At 38.1% G+C, this 19948-nt stretch overlaps 3 protein-coding genes across 3 annotated transcripts; 2 read left to right on the forward strand and 1 right to left on the reverse strand.

Moving 5' to 3' along the window:
- Nucleotides 1-32: 32 nt before the first annotated feature.
- LOC141842621 (conserved oligomeric Golgi complex subunit 1-like) lies at nucleotides 33-8987 on the reverse strand. Its single transcript, XM_074730669.1, has 6 exons — nucleotides 6779-8987; nucleotides 5444-5638; nucleotides 2727-3031; nucleotides 2385-2570; nucleotides 1825-2002; nucleotides 33-479 (listed from the first exon to the last, which is right to left on the reverse strand). Exons 1-6 carry the CDS (start codon nucleotides 8963-8965, stop codon nucleotides 300-302), a joined length of 3231 nt encoding a protein of 1076 aa, XP_074586770.1. The 5' UTR covers nucleotides 8966-8987; the 3' UTR covers nucleotides 33-299.
- A 328-nt stretch (nucleotides 8988-9315) lies between these two features.
- LOC141842982 (purple acid phosphatase-like) lies at nucleotides 9316-14157 on the forward strand. The gene is made up of 8 exons (XM_074730991.1): nucleotides 9316-9538; nucleotides 9829-10029; nucleotides 10170-10281; nucleotides 11235-11461; nucleotides 11839-11977; nucleotides 12869-13089; nucleotides 13488-13609; nucleotides 13706-14157. Exons 1-8 carry the CDS (start codon nucleotides 9353-9355, stop codon nucleotides 13896-13898), a joined length of 1401 nt encoding a protein of 466 aa, XP_074587092.1. The 5' UTR covers nucleotides 9316-9352; the 3' UTR covers nucleotides 13899-14157.
- A 938-nt stretch (nucleotides 14158-15095) lies between these two features.
- LOC141843612 (low-temperature-induced cysteine proteinase) lies at nucleotides 15096-19587 on the forward strand. Its single transcript, XM_074731661.1, has 6 exons — nucleotides 15096-15548; nucleotides 17905-18140; nucleotides 18226-18366; nucleotides 18457-18888; nucleotides 19040-19158; nucleotides 19257-19587. Exons 1-5 carry the CDS (start codon nucleotides 15128-15130, stop codon nucleotides 19136-19138), a joined length of 1329 nt encoding a protein of 442 aa, XP_074587762.1. The 5' UTR covers nucleotides 15096-15127; the 3' UTR covers nucleotides 19139-19158; nucleotides 19257-19587.
- The last annotated feature ends 361 nt before the right edge of the window (nucleotides 19588-19948 follow it).

The raw sequence follows: 19948 nt of genomic DNA on the forward strand, positions 1-19948 counted from the left end.
GAAAACTATATATATATATATATATATATATATATATATATACTGTAAATCTTGTAACATATACCACTCTGATCCGTCAACTTGGCTAACATGGAGGCTCGGACCAAGTGTTCCAATTCCTATCACTGGACGATGCGAACACAGCTTCCAATTGATTTCAATTGCTCTGGGGCTCCCTTTAACTGCGAACTGCTCGCGCTGTGAGATGTGTTACAGTCCATGTGAGACTGGAAGTAGCCTCTCCAACCAGATGCATTCTGTTCATCTGAATACCAATTTCGATACAGAATAAGCACAGGCTAAGGGTCAAACATAGTTGCACCTGATGTAAGAGACGATAGAAGCCCTGCTGCAGGGCCAGGAAGAATGTCGCCAAATGTTGACATGGCAGCCGCGGATCTGTCTTTGAGCCTACCAACTTGGCCATCAGAAAGCATAGAACCCCACCTGGAGGTACTCTCTCCAAATTTGCTTCCCACCTGGGCAAAGTTGTTAGAATAGTACTATCCATGCTTAGTGTCGTATTCAATCAAATCCGTAGGTAGAGTGATATGTAAATGTATATGAATAAGACTTGTAAAAGAATCACAACAATTAATACAAATTATATTTTATGTAATTTATGAAAAACAAAATGGTTCACTGTCCTTAGCATTAAACTTAACTCATTAAGGAGATGTTGAATGTTGAAAATAAAAGAAGGGGAAAAATAAAAAAGATAATGAGTATTGAAGATCAAGGAATTAGACTATCAAGGAAATGGGGGAAACATATGATAAAATGGACATGCTATAGGATCAGGATGGTGGTATGGACATGGATGTGGAATTCTAGCCATAAACTAAGGTGTTGAAAGGAAATATTGGGATTTCAGAAGTTCGACACAAGTTTTAGGTAAATATAACACCAACTTTTTACCTTACTTGAGCTTCATGGAGATGTTTTGATTTTGTTGAATGCAATTAGTTATATATATTAGTTTAGTTTCTAAACAAAATGGCAATGACATGGTTGCGATTCTAAAAGAAAAGAAATGATGACAAATATTTATTTTTTCAAGATGATGCATCGTCCTTTTTTTCCCATAAATCATGATAAGCTCGGTGTCACAATTTGGTGGGAGATAATAATTATTTTATATATTTTAGGTTTAAAAAAATATTCCAAGCAAGATAGCAAAATTAACCAATTTGGACTATATGATTCATGATTGGAAAATTATAAATGATTCAAAGTATAAATCTCGATTTGCTAGCCTTTATAAAGGGTACACAGCAAATTCAAAACCTTCCAAATTTTGGAACATAAAATGTCATGACTCTCAGATTCCCACAGAGATTTGCTATAAACTAAACCATAAATATCCAGGTGTAAAGCAATAGTCATAAACTTGCTGCTATTTCACAGATGATACCTTATAACATGGGAAGATGAACCAAAAAGGCAAAAACACACAAGATTAGAAGTAACACTGCAAAAAAATTAAAAAAAAAAAAACTCACAGACAGAGTCAATTTTATATCCATGTGTTTATTTGAATAACCTATCATTTGTGACACAAGACCTAGGAAATATGACCAAGTGACACCTTAAAGTCTACCAAGCTAATTCCGTACATTAGGTGAAAACTGTTACTTGAGAAATTAAAAAATTATTGTTTAACCTAGAATAAGATGGAAGGGTGACTGATATCAATTTAATATGCAACTAATGATATTTGTCAGATAACATAAGAATAACATTAAAATGCAAAGAGAATTTGTTGTAAACAAACATGCTGGATTATAAAATCTTATGGAAATTGATAATTTCCTATTCCTGTACCTGTGTCATGATAGACTTCAGCAATGGTGCAGCAATTCCATAGTTTGGACTATCATCGAAGTCAGGTTTTGGATATTGTTCGCCACTTCCATATGCTTTCCAAGGGCTCCTCATTGAAGCATCATCAGAAGACTGCATCGCTGATTTATGTAGATTTCTTGTAGATAATGCAGGAGCACTGGAGAGAAAATTTCTTATTAGAACCACACCATAAGGTAAATGTAGTAGTACAACTACAAACATTTCTCAAATAAACCTAAGAAGGAACAAAACTACTTTTTCACGGAAATATGATACCAAAAATATTTTTGATTTGCCATATTGATTTCGAACTATAGGGTTCATTTACTTGGATGGAAGATATGAGGGGATAAGGGAAAGTGACAAATGATGGAGGTCCTCCATATGTAATTTGTAAGTTTTTCTCTCTTCCTCTACTTTCCATCCAAGTAAATGGGCCCTTAGGGTAGACAGTGATCCTGCAAAAATTCTGTTCTACATTCCAGCTTCATTCTTTGCTCTGTTGTAGGACACCACATATTAGGCAAAGAAAAACTAACCTGATAGGTAGGTATTTAAATCGGGGAACTGTGGAACATCTCATAATGTTGGAACCTGTGTTTGACTTTGTAGGCAATTTCTGAATGGTCTCAGTGTACATACGATTAAGCTGAACTAAGAAACCAAAAAGGACAGAATATCGCTTATATGATTGTTTCTCATTCTCCCAGAGGTAAGGCTCATACCTGCAAAATAAGACAAATGTCCAAGAATTAACTTGGCATTACATGTAACCTTCTACATGTTATCATGTATTAAAATCACAATGTTTGTCTTCTTATCGGTTTGCTAGAGTGCAATGACAGCACAAAGGGATTCAACAAGAACTAAGAAATGCTTACGTAGCCCAGTCAATTGGATCCAGCCTCTTTGCAAAGCTATTGATTAGTTCTGCAATGGCTGCCACATTAGCAGAATCAGGCTTGTTTTGTGTCTGTTTCCATCTCGATGTAGGTTTTAATGTTTTAACTTTTGGTGAATCTTCTTTGGCATTTGATTCAGGACCGCTGACAGCAGAATCTTTGCCTCCAGAAAGAACATCAGCAATGAATTTCAAATCTAGCAAAATCTGCAGTATTCCTTTATCTGAGACTTGAGATTCACCATTCTCCATGGCCAACAAAAATCTTGCATAGATTTCAACCACCTAATGACAACATTTAATAAGGACCAAACAACTTCAGAGTTATCAAAAGAGAGTATTAAAATAAATATGTTCATAATTCTGTTTACACAAAAGAATGAACACTTCCTCTGACCATTATAATTAGCAATCACTAGCATTAACAATGTAAAATTACTTGTACTGGTTGGGAAAAAAGATCAGTTAATATTACATTTGTGTCACCTGCAAAAATCAAATAGTAAAATAACAGAACATCCTTAATTAGCTCTCTACTATATTAGGAATAAAACAAGGGAAGTAGACACTTCAAGCTCTAAAATCTTGTTTCTGTGCTGAATTTCTATATGAGATCAATCTGGTCCCGACTGGCAAAGCATGTGGCAGTACAAGATGGTGTAGACCACACCTGTCAAGAGAAGGATAAGGATGACTAAATACTAAGAAGAAGAGGACAAGAGGAAGAAAAGCAGGAAGTGGAAGAAGAAGACTCAGGAGATATACCTATTCAGTTATTCCCATCCACCACAATTTCAAGCTACAGTTTGTTGTCTCTCACAAGAACTCCACTTGCTGCTGATTCCTGACCACCAAGCTATCACATAGATTATTCGTCATCTTTTATCAAGAAAATTTCTGGAATGTCCCTCTGAATCTGATGACCTTGTATATCAAGGGTGGAGCAGTTGTTTTGACATCGTTCACATTTCAGCATGTGCACAGAATACAGCAACACACAAGGGAATTTTATTCTATGATACACATACAAAGATATGTTTTTGTCCTCATTAACTTCTCAAGTATAGCCTTACTCAACATTTGGTATGCAAATAAGCCATACTTGATCAGTTCTTTTGATCTTTATAGTGCATCCTAAAGAAAAACTTAGAGCATGTTGTCGATGTTCTAGTGGATTGATCCTGTAGTTGCCTACTACTGCTGTTATCTTTCAGATATTAGATGATCTCAAGAACCACCCTAATCACTTTACACATATAGGGAGTTCACAGGACTGATGATCAGTATGATGGGCCAGGTCTATGATACTTGACAATGGGTTTTCCAATCATCAAAACTTTCGAGATCACTACCTCCACTCCATAACTAAAGTGCTTATGATACTGGAACCATGTATCAAAATTGGAAAATTTTCCTGAATACTTAAACTGAGATTTTGTCCTTGTTTTAATCACCCACTTTGAGCTGTGAAAAGTCATAGGTCATTGACTTGCACTCTTAATGCAGACCATGGTTCAAGCTTAATCCAGCTTAACTTGAGAGAATGATAGCCATAATTCTACACCTTAAGCTCATTCTTAGAAGCCTAACTTGTTAGGACAAGTGAACATCCAATCAAATCTTTAGCATTTCAGAATAGATATACGGAAAATTTAATTTGAGGCTGCAGAATTTCATCCTATGTAGAATTTTCTGTCATCACTGAGTTGATGTACAGTTGTCAGACATAAAATGCACAATAACGCATTGTTGCTGTATTACTTGACAATACAAGCAGGTCAATACAGTGAACCATCAATGTTGGCAAACATTTCATCCATTAATTTAAAGATTTAGATTGAGCTTCTGGGCTACAGTTAGAAAGGTGCATCTTGCATTCTTGCTCATAAATTAATTTGGAGGTCAATTCTTCCTAGCAATGTTCATGACTTTGGTGATGGTTCATTGGGAGTTAATAGGTGCAGTGAAGCAATCAAGCAACAATTTTATGTTGGACAAAACAGACTAATTTTGTGTTAAAGCTTAGAGTTTAATTATGTGTCGACTAGCATGACATATTAGACTCAAGAGTCTGATCACAATCTAAAAAATTGAAAGAAAAAAAAATGGCGCATCCTTGGTAGGTTTTATGCCGTCAAGCTTCTTATGTAGTATGCTAACTTTAAAGCTGCTCCCTTTGATCAATTTTTTGGAGTTAATCTACGGGCTTATATTTTTTTTCTTACTTGATCTGGTAAAAATCAGCTATAGAATAATTTTTGGCATTGTCTATTTTTTATTTTATTTTTGCATTGATTTGAAGTCTGATCTAACAATTATGTGGAAAAATTGACTAGTCCTATTTGAGCAATTTGTTTCCTGTAAACTTGTTAAGCTAATATAATGCATGAGCATCTAGGCTGGAGTACAGTTTTTTGTGGTTTAAATAAACACTGATGATATAATCCATATTATCCAGATATCAAGAAGTACATACATCCCAACAGAACCAGCAAACTTAGATGCATAAAGATTAAGGACAATGAATATCACCAAAATATCTTAAATTTGAAGTTGAAACAAAAGCATACCACCAACCGCCTAGGTATGGAACATGTTTAAAATGTTCTAAATAATATTCCTGCAAAAGATAATACATGACACATATATTGGTGTAATAAGATTGATTCATAAAGTTAAATGAATGGAGCAATATACCTTCTGTAAAAGTTTCCAAGCAAGCATCTGCAATGTATATCGATCAAGAATATGACCTCCGATTCTGTGAATTTCTAAACAAGCTTGAAAGAGAATGGAGGTGATATAGAGTGAAGGCATAGAAGGAAGAGAGATTGTCATCTCCAAAGGACCTTCCTTGGAATCATTTTGTTTGATGTTAGTCACTTCCCAACCCTACATAAGAAATAGTTACCATGTAATTCAACCAGACGCATAGCTAATTATCAGTTAAAACATTTGCCAAAGTTTAAATATAAGAAAACAACAGCATGATATAACTTTAGACCATGTGTAACAACTAACTTCAATGAAAAATTTTAACAATTAGCTGAACATATAGCTGTGTTAGAACTTCGTTTTTCTGGTCTAAAAAAGCAGCGTGTTATTAACGTGTGATCCATATAAACAATCTAAAATTTTAAGCATAATCTGATTGTTTTTCTACATTAAAAGCATAAAAATTTGCACGACTCCTTGACAGTTGTATTTTATTCATTGCAAAAAGGTCGTGACATCTGATTGCTGATGAAGAGAATTAATGTCTCTGAGTGTTATCCTCCTTGTTTTTCACCTACTCATTGTCACCTTTTTCTCATTCCTTATCTGACATCTCAATTTAATCCCACATGGTGTGGCTAATAATGAAGCTTCATACGTCTACATGAGTGAACTACTATTATCTTGGGCTTGAGCTTTTTAGGCTGGTGATCAGGCATGATAAGTTAATGGATTAATGCTCTCATCTATATGGGTTGTAACACCTTAGCTCTCTTTGTTTTCATTTTGAAATGAGTCTTGCAGAAAATGAGAAGATTAAACAGCATGGAGGGAATCTTTGGCAACCTTTGGCTTACTCATCAATGCAAGAACAAAAGCTAACTGAAAGATCCTTTCTCTTCACCGAGCAATGCAAATGAATTCTTATCAGTCCAAGAAACATAAGACCATCTTTTGATTGCTAGGCAAAAAAGAAATCTTAGGTTTCCTTCTATCACAAACAACTAACTTAAATTCAATTGTCATACAGATTTGTGGAGTTGTAGTTCCATAATGTTGAAATCATTTACCTTAATTAGAGGTCTCTGCCAAGTTCTTGTAGGTTTCCTTCAACCACAAATAATAGTAATAATAATAATGAGAAGAAATGAAATTCAATTTCCTTAAAAGAGTTGAGCATTTGTAGGAATCTTGACATTTTCAAATCGATTCACATGATTTCCTTTCAATCTATGGTAGAAAACAATCTAGAAATAAGGACAACTACATAATTATTACTATTGAAAACAAGCCAGACATTGAACAGGGACCATATACCTGCAAAGAAGTTGAAGAAGATAATGCTTCATCTTTGACAAAATCCTTGGAAAGAATTAGTGATAACTCATTGCACAGCCAAACAATCCATAGGCCATGAGATTTGATGCGCAGATCTTTAAAGATTTTGTTGAGTTCCTCAAGCTTTGGATTTGAGTTATCATCCAGTGCAAACAATGCAGCAGCAGCTGAAATTGTCTGCCTTCTAGGATTATCAAGAAACTGTCTCCTAGGACTTCTAGAGCTGTTGCTACGACGGGGAGAGATTGGAGGATCAAAAAATGCTTTATGTTTCACAGGCAGAGGAGATGATGAGCAGCTAACAGAGACTGCACCAGGAGAGTCTTTAACCCACTGCCTTGGGGAACCGAGAATTAGAGGTATATGACTTGAATGGTTTTGTAATGTAAACAAAAGGCGTCCTATAAAGAGTGATCTGTCAATAAGGACAGTGTGAGGTAACTCCTTGTCCTGTGTGTCTCTTTCCAAAGCAGCAGTGAGCCGTGCAAGTTCATCTGCAAGTTCCTTTAGTAAAACAGCTATGGCGCTGTAACATTTTTCTTGAAGATATGGTGCCAGTTCTTTCAACCTCAAAAAAGAGTTGTGAGATTCCACATAGCACAAAAGATCTTCTAGTACGGTTTGATATTTTCTGTCCAAGGCATCTCTAATCCGACTAACTTCAGGTCCAAGATATGCATTCAGGCTACTGTTGAAGTCATTCTCATAAATTGTTGGCTTATGTGCATGAAGCAGTCCTGTTTTCTTTTGAATTGGTTCTGAGAACCAAATTCCACCATCAGTTGACAGCTTTCTCAAATAAGCTTGTGAATCATTTGAGTCATTTCTGTCTGTAGTTTTCACAATAGCCTGGATAGAGTTCCGCAAGTTGATATCTAAGTTCAAGTTTGCAAACTCCGAATTCATGATCTCTTTCATTCTTCCAGTAAACGCATCTTCCAGCCTATCCTCTAAGATGTCTTTTCCATTCTTCAGGATAAGTCCACGAAGCTGGTTCCAAGGCGTCTCAATGTCAGAACCAAAGACACTTTTCAGCCAATGTTCCAAGCTCTCTTCCAATCCGTCTCGATCATCCAAAGTATAACGAACCATCTTTTCTGCAGCTGCAAGGCCCTCTCCGCTTGCAATTGCATCAGTCATACGTTTACCACTTGCCCACCTACCAAAAATTTCCTCACAGCAGTTACCCAACCACGAAGAGCAGGTCTCCGCAATGAAATCTGGTTCAAGCAACACCATGGTTGCTTCCAATTTCTCCCGATGCGACTTCCAGAGCCTCACTTCGTCCTCAGGATGAGGGATTGCGCCAAATAGCTGTGTCCCAGGGGGAGACCCAAGCACCATTTTGTAGAATAACGGCATTTCATTCAGCGCTAGAAGAAATAGCTCGCCCACTTGGCCCAAGCTAGATCTGATCGTCCTAACCACATCACATAGCAAGGAAGAAGAGGAATCCAGGATGCCACCTACTAACTTCTGCGAGATCCACGACCTCCTCGAGTCCAAGAACAGGCCTAGCACCTGCTTCGGGTCAAGATCGTCAATGGTGGCCGCAGCAGCTAGGGCATCTGCGTAGGCGGCGACGGTGAGCCCTTGATCGATCAACCTTTCGCGGCTTCTTTGAGATATCTGGGACTTGAAGCCCTCAACAATCTCCCATTGATGCCGAATAAGAGGAAATTTAGCGAGCAATTCCCGATCGGCATTGTTGGTTAGGAGACCATAAACTTCGTTGGCGCGGAGGTATCGGCCGGAGGCCTCAAGTAGCATGGACTCATCGAGGCAGCCCCAGATGTTCTCAGGGGTATCGATGAGGTACTTAACCCGGGCGGCAATGCTGTAGACGCCAGCGCCGGCGGGGTTACAGGCGACGGTTGGTGAGTCGGGAGCGGAGGAGACGGAAAGGGAGCGGAGGGAGGCTTCAACGGAAGCAAGATTGGAGTCGATGGACTCGGACGAGGAGTGAATGAGGAGGATAGAGTCCGCGGAGTCGATGAGATCTCGGTAGCTCTCGCCGACGAGCAGGCGGAGCTCCTCCTCCTTCGCCTTGATCTCCCGCCGCGTGTCTGCCTCCACAGTGCGGATATCGGGAATCGGCTTGGAGCGGAAGAGGGTCTCGGCGTCGCGAGCGCCGCCTCCGGCGGACGGAAGCGGAGGCGACCGCATGAAGACGGATCTGAAAGTATAGCGGAGAGGAGGCGGCACGTACCGAAGGAAATATCGCAAGGAAGATGAATAAAGAGGTTAACGCCGTTAGCGTTGCGGTGTTTACTTTGAGGGGAGGAAATGGAAGAGAAATGAAATAGATGTTTAAAATTTTGAGAATTTGAAGGGCATTTTTAGAAATTTCTGCGTTCTCGCCGCGAGCAAGAACCGCATTGCAATCCGACGATTTATTTCGAAGTCGATCGGATTCCATCGTTGTTACTTCTACTGCTACACGCAGCATCTGCTAGGGCATATTCCCCTGCCTTCTTCTTATCCCCTTCGGCCTCCTACTTAACAAGGTGGCCCGTGGCATGGAGAACTGGGGAAGGAGTGATCGATTGGCAGATGGGGAGGTGGCGGCACGCTCCTCGCCCACTCGGGCTTTTCTTGGCCGTGATCTTGGTGGGAATAGTGGGTCGATGCGATGGAGGGATCAGCAGCGCTTATGTGAGGAAGGCGGAGAAGACCATTGACATGCCGCTCGACAGCGATGTGTTCCGAGTGCCGCCGGGTTACAACGCGCCGCAGCAGGTGAATTCCTATCTCTTTTTTTTGGCCAAAGTTGACTTTTTTTTGATGTTTTGTATTAGCTATTTGTTCTTTGTTCTACTCTTTCTGGTAAACCTGTTCTCCAATTTTCTCCTTTACACGATTAATCTTCTGGCCCAAGTCGCTGTTTTGATCAAAAGATTTGGAGTTTTTTTTGCCTTGCCGATCGATGCCCCTGCTGTTGTGGTTTCGTTTTAGGATGGATACAACTCCTCTAGTAGAATAGGGTTTGCTATATAATTTTTAGAAACATTTCCTTCTTGTTCTTGAAGGTGCACATTACCCAAGGTGACCTTGATGGCACTGCCATGATCATATCATGGGTGACTGAGGATGAACCTGGCTCCAGTGAAGTACTCTATGGGACCGATGAGGATAATCTCGAGTTATCGGCTGAAGGCATATATACTCAATACAAGTTTTACAACTACACCTCAGGCTACATCCACCATTGTACTATCAACAATTTGAAGGTTATTTGAATTTGTCTTTTTGGTGCTCTTTTGTGAATTTATCTGACCAATCATACTTGCCTGTTTCAATACGTATTCTTTACTGACGTTTATGTTGCTCTCGGTGAAAAATATGGTAACAGTAACATGTTTCTTTACAGCACGATACTAAATACTACTATGCCATCGGAATAGGAGATGCAATTCGAAAATTCTGGTTCATAAGTCCACCTGAAGTTGGTCCAGATGTTCCTTACACTTTCGGTCTTATTGGTAATTTTCCTTATAGGATTTTAATTCATTTTGCTTGTAGGATTTAAATTCATGTCGGAGAGACCATCAAATATTCTTCTATCTTTTTCTCAAAGGTTCTCATCATACTATCTTCAGTTTTCTTTTTATAAATCAAAGTGTTTTCCTGTATTTCATGCTAGTATATTTGGCTTTTTATTGACATTTTGTACTCAGAGATTTTCCTTTTGCTGATGATTTTGTAAATAGACACAAATTTGATGTGTTTTGATAACCATCCTAATAATATATACTTACCTTTGCTTTGATTTGTATCTCATTTACCGGCCATTTGACTCCATTATAGTTGTATAAATCATAGTAAGATAGTTGAAGATAAAACAGCTTTCTGTCCTCAATTTCTATAACATATTTTAATCCAAAATGCAAAAATTCTAAGTTCTCTACAATTTAAGCTGGAAAAACCATAACGAAAGGCAACTGTTACATTTACTTGTATTGCCTAGAATAACTTTGTCAGGTAATGTTTCTGTTCTATGAGATTGTGTAAAATTTGTTGACAAGAAAATTTGCTGATGTCAAGGATATGCTTGATTATTTTGGGTGACATGATTTTGTTGTTCACGATCACGTCATTACCTGAATGAAGTGCCCTAGCTAGTTGTAGGTTCACTGCCCTGTTCTAAAAGTCCTACGTTTTCATTTAGGGAGTTTCAGAAAACTACTTAATACACTCTAGATCAGTTACCTACCTTGTTACACATGGCGACTTCAGATCCCCTTTGATCTGATCTGGACACAGTGATCCTCATAATGGCGCAAGCAAATGAAGTAGTCTTTGATATTATTGTGTCATCTTTTGGTAGTTTAATCAGTAATAAATTAGCGAGATGTCAATATCTAGTTTCTGTTGTTCCTAGATAATTCTTGCTGACTATATCTTGTTTTTCTCTACTATTTTGTATGAACTGCAGGTGATCTAGGACAGAGCTATGACTCTAACATCACTTTGGCTCATTATGAGTCAAATCCAAATGCACAAGCAGTTCTATTTCTTGGTGACCTTTCTTATGCTGATAAATATCCGTATCATGACAATGTTAGATGGGATACATGGGGGAGATTTGTCGAGAGAAATGCTGCATATCAACCTTGGATTTGGACAGCAGGAAATCACGAGATTGATTATGCTCCAGAACTTGTAAGGGAATCAGAAAAACCATTGATACATAGCTTGATTTCTTAACACTCTTTGTACACAATTTTGTTAATCTACAGCTAATTGTAAGGGATTAGGAAATCAGAGAAGATATAGATAAAATAAAATGGTTCAAGGAAAAAATTATTTCTGGAGTATTTTTGCTTCATTGTTCACTTTAAGTCAATGAGACTAGCAAAGATTATCTCAGTCAGACAGGCCTCAAACAACATGACCAGCAGAAGGACATGTCTGAGGGACTAAATTAAGGAAAATAAGTGATATCGAACCTCTTCTCTTAGTCTATCTATTAAGTCTATTATTCATCAATCTTTCCAGGTGAAACTGGAATAGATGATATGTAATACCAATCTTTACAGGGTGAAACAATACAGTTTAAGCCATACACACACAGATACTGGACTCCTTTTGAATCATCAGGCAGTACAGAGCCATATTGGTACTCTATCAAGATGGCATCAGCACACATAATTGTTGTGGCATCATATTCAGCATATGGTATGGATAGTTGATGCTTTACATTAATTGCATTTTTGAAACAATTCAAGTTGAAAATGGGAAGCTATAAGTTCTCATATGACTTAAGTAATACAAAGAGACAATTATTATCTTACAGTGACATTGGTTATTTTTGCTTGCTTAAAAGGTTAATTTGAATTTGGAAGATTTGCTAAAGGTTTTTGCTACTGCATTTTCTTTGTCCCTCCTATCTTGAAATCAATTTGTAATTTTTGGTTTAAATGTTGACTTCTAGCTAAAAATTTACATGTATCCATTTAGAACTGGAATATAAATATGAGATTTCCATACTTCTATATCTTTCTGAGTTTGGTAATTGCTACTCTGTAAGTTGTATCTTACTTTAATATGATGGACAAAGACATTATATTTGAAATTCCTTCCACACGGAGTGAATATGTTTTTCCATTTCCATTGCCTACATTTTCATAATGCAAGATAAGTAGACCTCGATTCAGATTTTACATTTAGTGAGAAATAATAGTCTAGGTTAATTTTTCTGGTATTTTTTTTAAAAAAAAATTAACATCACAAACATCAATCTGAAAAGCATTAGCTTGATCAAAAAGTTGAGAAAATTAGTGAGACTCAGAAGTTGTTTGTATGCATTAAAGTGGTCTTTTTTCTTCAACTATGAAAATTCATTTGATGCACATTAATTGCACAACAACTGAAAGTTGTATTTTCAGACATTTTGTGCATTTCCATGTTTTTTCCCTGAAGTTTGAAGTTATTGTCTAGGTGGATATACTTGTATGTAATTTTCTGAGCACTATATCTGCTAATTAACGACACTAAACCTTAGATTTATTTTTCTTTGCCTTTATTTGCTACAAATCCCTAGTATTCACTATTTTTTGCATTCAACAGGTAGATACAGTCCTCAGTTCAAGTGGCTTGAAGCAGAACTGCTCAAGGTGAATAGGAGCTTGACACCATGGTTGATTGTTCTAATGCATGCGCCATGGTACAACAGCTACAATTATCACTATATGGAAGGGGAATCTATGAGAGTGATGTATGAGTCATGGTTTGTCAAATACAAAGTTGATGTTGTATTCGCTGGTCATGTCCATGCCTATGAACGTAGTGTAAGTAGCTCTATATGCTTGTCTTTTCCCTATCCCCAGTTAAAGAATATCATATCGTATTTTATCAGCTTCCTCGTCTCGGGAAAATTCATCTATAAAGAGTTTGAATTGAGTTACCATCAGCGAGTTGAAGACAATTAATTCTGTTGTATGAATTCTCATGCTACATCGATATTTTTCCTTAGCATTAGTGAGTTAAAAAGACATTTCTTTTCAGAAGTGTGGATTTCTTACTGCTAGATAGATGGTAGGAAACGTACTTTGCATATAACCAGTACAATCCAGTCGTTTGGTTTTCTAAGTTAGTTCTTGCAACACTACGAATTCTTTTAGTCGTGTGACTCATTCCAAAGTACTTCCTTCAGCCTTTTGGTGATGTGAGTTTCCTGCTTTTGCAGTATAGAGTATCAAATATTGCTTACAATATAGTGAACGGTAAATGTGAGCCAGTTCCTGATGAATCAGCTCCTGTATATATCACTGTCGGCGATGGAGGGAATCTTGAAGGGCTTGCTACCAAGTAAGTTTCTGCTTATACCATATTAGCATTCTATTACATCACAAAGAGCTTCTAATTTTCTTCTCAACTGGTGTCATTTTTGCATATGGGATATAGTATGACAGAGCCGCAGCCAAGTTACTCAGCTTTCAGAGAATCAAGCTTTGGTCATGCTATCTTCGAGATCAAGAACAGAACACATGCTTACTATACCTGGCATAGAAACGATGATGGAAATGCTGTCGCTGCCGACTCAATGTGGTTCTACAACCGATACTGGCAGGCGGCTGAGGCGACTTCAGCTGTGTAAAGTGAGCCGGTAAGAACTCAAAAAGGTTTTATTCCTGTAAACAAATGACACAATATCGCTGTGTGAAGTGTTTGGTTAGTTCATGTTGTATTAATAATCTAGAAAGGGATGAGAAATCACTCGTGGCATTGTGTTTTAAGCTCTCAGGAGTTGTGTTAGTATATGTTTAATTTGTTTATGTAAAACAGAGTCTTATGCTGCTACTTAGTCTCAAACAAAATATTAATCTCTTCTATGAATACAACTTAATTACAGTGATGTAAGTAAGTTGAACTGGGTTTGATTATGTTCGAGATTGTACTGTTATCTTATCAAAGTTTAAACGATATGTTCTATAGCTTATTTGTTGAAAAGTTTGTCATGCCCCATATGAGAGCTCTTGCTGAGTTTTACTATAGAGATAGAATTTATGTTTAATAAAAATTACAAAATTGTAAGATCTAAAAAAACTATATACAAATATAAATATTAATCTAATATTTACTTTATGTATTATAATAATATAATATATATATATGAAATTGCTACGTTGCGCGATGAAGAATCCGCGATCTGTGCGTGACATCCGCGACTCACCATCGCTGTCGTCGTCCTCGTCGTGCTGTCCGGCCACCGTTGGCCGCCGCCTCGGCCGCAATGGGCGAACGTCGGATTCCGACGAATTTGGTCGGAAACAATCGCCCCCCACTGCGCGACCACTGTCGACGGCGATCGGGTCAGATTTCGACTGAATCGCGGTCGGAGATCGGTTGAGGAAGGATCTCCGTCTGGTGTCGCACTGCCGACCTTGTTTCCGATTGAATTCCGTCGAGATTCCGATCGAAATCCGACATCAGACGGAGCGCCGACGAGCGGCGCATCGATCGCGCCCAAGGCGGCAGTCGGCCGTGGCCGGAATGCGTGGTGAGGGCAGCGGCAATGGCGATGGATCACAGGTGTCACGCACAGATCATAGATTCCTCATCGCGCAGCGTAGCATTTCTCATATTTTATGTATCTAAATTTGGATATGCATTTGATTGATTTAGGGCCCTTGCGTTGGTGGCGCCGCAAAGTCTGATAAATAATAATAATAATAATAATAATAATAATACAAGAACAACTCGCATACGCAAAACACGTGAATCGACAACCCACGAGTCAACCGAAGCCCGGCCGTCCAATAAAAACCCAAATCCCCAATCCACGTCTTCTTCTTCTTCCGTCCAGCTCCCACTCCGCTTCCTCTGATGGACTTCGCTCGATCGCTTCCCTTCTCGGCAGCGATCGTCATCGCTCTCATCTCCTTTCTCCTCATCTCCCCTACCTCCGTAGCCTACTCCGATCTCTTCGAGTCCTGGATCAGGGCGCACGGCAAGCGCTACGCCTCCGAGGGGGAGAAGCTCGCCCGGTTCCGTGCCTTCCAGGACAACCTTGACTTCGTCGACGCGCACAACGCCGATGGGAACTCTTCTTACGAGCTCGGCCTCAACGCCTTCGCTGACTTGCTTTCACACGAATTCCGGGCGGCCCGACTGGGCCTCAGCGCCGGCCTTGCTGCGCCGCGGGCGAATCGAACGATGTTCTGGGGATCCTATGGCAGTATTCCTTCTTCGTTAGATTGGAGGAATGATGGAGCTGTCACTTCGGTCAAGGATCAGGGGAGCTGCGGTATTCTTTCTCCGTTTCGATGGTTTATTTGCCGTTTTCTTCTCTTGGATACTATGACGATTTTAGATTAAAAAAGAAAAGAAAAGTAGTTTATATTGTGGAGTGGGAATTGAGGATGCGAATCAGTTCAATTGGAATCAATCTCGATTGACTAAAAGGGGTGGGTGAAAGAGCGAGAGGAGACGAGTCCTATAGAGATATGGGAAATGAAATCTAAAGGGTCACAGCATGATGCCCAAAGCCATATCACCTCCATGGATAAGCGAAAGAAGTGGAGAGAGTAGCCAATAGACTGATGGACCATCAAGTCAAACATATCAGCTTAGCTAGCTTGCTTGATTATTATGTTAACATTTGTGCAGGAGAAAAAAAAAGAAACAATCAGAGGGCAACAAGCGAGAGTGAGAGACGAAGTTGAAGGGAGTAGATATGTGGAGTCTCATGTTCCTTTGGTTGACAGTATCCATGTAGTTTCTTTAACATTTTTATGCAGAGACCGAACTGTCAGACTCTTCAATTTCCTTTTACAGCTATCAAAGGTGCCAATTAGGTCAATCATTCCTAATATGCTTAATTAAACTGATAAATCATTCCTAATTTACAGTGTTTGTCAGCTGACCACCCAATTATATGGTATTCATTATATCTGCCTGCAATTATTGTTAGAGAAGGTTGTATTGAATTTAAACAGCACCCTCAGTCTTGCATTGGGAATGTGTGGATGTATTTTATCATCTAAAAGACTTACATTAGCTGTAGCAATTACTGATTGAATACATATGGTTAAATGTGATCTTGCACGGTTTCTTTAAGTTCAACAATTCTATGTATTTATTCTTAACTATGACATCTTGGAAGTAAGATGACCAGAGCATGAAAAGAAATAACATCTGATAACATGAGATGGAATTATATATCTGTAACAAAAATCACTGTTTTTATGACTGATTCTATTTACATTCCATATGCTAAGTGATCCATAGATTGAAGTGACATGTATAACTTTATTAATACTATGACTTAAGAAGATGGTTCACAAGTGAGAAATGGGGATGATCATTGAATTGATAGTTAGGTAAGCTCATAACTAAAATTGGAATATCCTCTCTAGTGTAATAAAATACCAGATTCTCTTGATCAAGCTTGGACTCAGGTTCATAAGAGCTAATTTTGTTAGTTTAGGATGATAAATAAACATGCTCAAATGCTCCGTATGGCTTGATGAAAATGAAAAATAAAAAATATAGGCTAATTCAGCTTGTTAGGTATTTGACAACAAATCTCATAAAAGTGTTCTTTGAAAAGATTATTAATAGTGCTCGTGCACAAGCTTATTTATTGGCTCATTGTTCCCTTCATAGATGTGTGGTAATCATTTTATTTATAAATTATCTAGTTGTGTACTGATTACATTTGTGTACTTTGTTCAAATGTTCAATCGAAAACATGCATTTTGTGAATTTAACATTCCATTATGGTTTAAAGGTGATCTAAATATTATATTTGTATATATAACATTAGTACGCATTAGCCTTGTTAAAAGTGGTAGGTGCTTCACCACACCAGAGCTCTTGCATTGCTTGCCAAAGAAAACCACCATTGTTTGGTGTACCAAAGAGTTTTCAATTGAAAGAATTTGTGGAGCAACTTGTTAAAATAGGTATCAAAAGCATTACACCTGGCTTTTCTAAGTGAGTCATAGGTCTATAATGCCCACACAAATCCTATGAGATTGAGTTAGCCGAGCCATCAACTCCAATCAGAAAATATGATACTCTTTGAACTTGGGTGCACAGACTAATGTGTTTCTAAGCAATGCTACTCAAGGTTGAGGCTTCTAGTCGAAGGCTAAGCACCAATGTGTTGATTTCATGTTGTGCTGACACTTAGAGTTCACTATTCATCACTTGCTCGGATTGACTTCACTATCATAATTGCTCCTTGGAATTTATAACTAAGATTGATGGGAAATAAAAGGAATAAGTTTATGCAGCTGTAAAAGAGAATGAAAATTGAAACTGTCAGGGTGTGCATTACATATGTGAGCCTGAAATAGAATATATAATTTGATTGATAAAATAAAATTTTTCGAGATTTTAAAACAATATACCTTTTGCTTCATACTAGTAATGTAAATTTATATAGAGTTCAATGGAGAGGTCACCTCCTATAGTTGGAAAACTCAGACATGCAGAAATGAAGCTCATGGTAGGAACTGTAGGTTTTCTAAAAGCAAGTTTCCTGAAGAACAGGTGGACTTATGGTGGGCCATACTGTTGGAACATAAAGGACTTAATTAGTTTAAAATACTTTAGTTTTGTACATTTTACTTAGTGGATATTGGTTGCCGTCTCAGGTGATTGTTGGGCCTTCTCAGCCACTGGTGCGATTGAAGGAATAAACAAGATCGTGACTGGATCCTTGGTCAGTCTATCAGAACAGGAGTTATGTGATTGTGATCAAAGTTACAATAATGGTTGCAATGGTGGTCTCATGGACTATGCTTTCAAGTGGGTGATTCAAAATCATGGAATTGATACAGAGGATGATTACCCTTATCAAGCAAAGCAAAGAACTTGCGTAAAGAACAAGGTACTAGGAAACACAGTCTACATTTGATTTGTGTTGTTACACCATTGGCAATTCTTCCTTCAACCGCTACTTCTCTTTTGTACAGCTAAAGCGTCGAGTTGTAACAATAGATGGCTACAAAGATATTCCTCCAAATAATGAAAAGCTATTACTTCAAGCTGTTGCTCAACAACCTGTTAGTGTTGGAATTTGTGGAAGTGAGAGATCATTCCAACTATATTCAAAGGTCTGCAACCTTTTTAAATATAAATATTTTTTCCTTCGAGGTTGTCATTTAATGTTGTCAGCTTATGTCACTCATCTTTTTCATTCGTAGGGGATCTTTACTGGCCCTTGCTCAACTGCACTGGATCATGCTGTACTGATTGTAGGATATGGTTCAGAAAATGGAGTAGATTATTGGATTGTGAAAAATTCTTGGGGGAAAAGCTGGGGAATGAATGGCTACATGCACATGCTTCGTAATAGTAATGATTCTTATGGCATGTGTGGGATTAATATGCTAGCTTCCTTTCCAACAAAAACTTCTCCAAATCCTCCTCCTGCACCACCTCCAGGTCCAACAAAGTGCAGTGCGCTAACCTATTGCCCAGCAGGAAGCACATGCTGTTGTAGTTGGCGGATATTGGGTCTCTGTCTTTCATGGAGTTGCTGTGACCTTGAGAATGCAATCTGCTGCAAAGATAACCGATATTGCTGCCCATCTGATTATCCTATCTGTGATACCAGTGGGGCGCAGTGTTTGAAGGTCAATCCTCTCTTTTATTGCTCTTTAATTGTTGTTCCTTAGAAAGGCAGTTCATATACCAAAGTTTCTTTTTCACACCTGACCTTTTCCCTTCCCTTGTGCCTTATTATTTTTTTAAAACTTGTCCTTACTGAATCATTCGTTCATGCAGCGAACTGGAAATATAACTGCTATAAGAGCCACTGAAAGGAAAACCTCTTTCACTAAGTCGGGATCTTGGAAAGATTTGATTGAGGCATGGAATCCTTGACAAGCAGGACTTTTGGAGGGGTGAGGGAAATATTTAGCAAATTTCATGCCACTTGATGTAGGTTTCCTTCAAGTTAATTGTGATCCTTTTGTTAATTATTTGGATTCTCTTCTTGAAGGATGCATGCATTGCACATTGATGAGACTGCAACAGCAGAGTCAAAGTTCCAACAGAACATTATGTTATATTTAATGATCAAACCTTGAGAGACTCCACAATGATTGATTCGTTGATCTCGGAACTGCAGTATAGTATCGTATGAATATCATGGTTTAAATTTTCATAATAATGGTTGTGACAGAATTACTTCTGGAGATGTTATACCAAATGGAACTTCACTTGATTGTTGTGCTAAACATAAGAAAAAAGGAGAGTACTTTTTACATGTAATTCTATTTATGTGAACAGGTATTTCCTGGTTAGTTCAACATTAAAATATTTCCTTAAAATTGTTATGCATATTATTAGATTCTTGATTTATCTTCATATTAGTCTCTATCTTGCATTATGAATTATTCAGTAACAAATGCTTTGCTTTGCACTCACCTGCAATGACTAATTTCGTAATTTGAGTGAGCTAGCTTCATGGTTTCTGTTCATTTGGAAATTCATTTGAATTTCTGAAGAAATAAACTATTGGCCTTGAGCTGCTACAAACACATCTTCATTAAGTGTTCAGTTGTGGTAGATGCAACTTGCCATGATATCGCATGAAGCAAAGGGAGGAATCACCTTAAATTGCTAAGCCAATTTCAAGTAACTGATACCTTCGAAGAATGGAAGCACAAGGGCAAAAAAGAAAAGTAGGAC

Source organism: Curcuma longa, chromosome 12 (genome assembly GCF_044706935.1).
Source record: "Curcuma longa cultivar G26 ecotype Majalengka, Jawa Barat chromosome 12, ITB_CL_G26_1.1, whole genome shotgun sequence".
In the NCBI taxonomy this organism is placed as follows: domain Eukaryota; kingdom Viridiplantae; phylum Streptophyta; class Magnoliopsida; order Zingiberales; family Zingiberaceae; genus Curcuma; species Curcuma longa.

Excerpts from the sequence above, each read along its gene's own strand:
- LOC141842621 (XM_074730669.1), bottom strand. The coding sequence starts at position 8,965 with ATGCGGTCGCCTCCGCTTCCGTCCGCCGGAGGCGGCGCTCGCGACGCC. Across the intron at positions 2,571-2,726 it reads GATCCAATTGACTGGGCTAC|GTATGAGCCTTACCTCTGGG; the intron begins GTAAGCATTTCT and ends CTTATTTTGCAG. Across the intron at positions 2,003-2,384 it reads TTTAAATACCTACCTATCAG|TGCTCCTGCATTATCTACAA; the intron begins GTTAGTTTTTCT and ends TTTTCTCTCCAG.
- LOC141842982 (XM_074730991.1), top strand. The coding sequence starts at position 9,353 with ATGGGGAGGTGGCGGCACGCTCCTCGCCCACTCGGGCTTTTCTTGGCC. Across the intron at positions 9,539-9,828 it reads GTTACAACGCGCCGCAGCAG|GTGCACATTACCCAAGGTGA; the intron begins GTGAATTCCTAT and ends TTGTTCTTGAAG. Across the intron at positions 11,462-11,838 it reads TTGATTATGCTCCAGAACTT|GGTGAAACAATACAGTTTAA; the intron begins GTAAGGGAATCA and ends CAATCTTTACAG.
- LOC141843612 (XM_074731661.1), top strand. The coding sequence starts at position 15,128 with ATGGACTTCGCTCGATCGCTTCCCTTCTCGGCAGCGATCGTCATCGCT. Across the intron at positions 18,141-18,225 it reads GAACTTGCGTAAAGAACAAG|CTAAAGCGTCGAGTTGTAAC; the intron begins GTACTAGGAAAC and ends TCTTTTGTACAG. Across the intron at positions 18,889-19,039 it reads GTGGGGCGCAGTGTTTGAAG|CGAACTGGAAATATAACTGC; the intron begins GTCAATCCTCTC and ends TCGTTCATGCAG.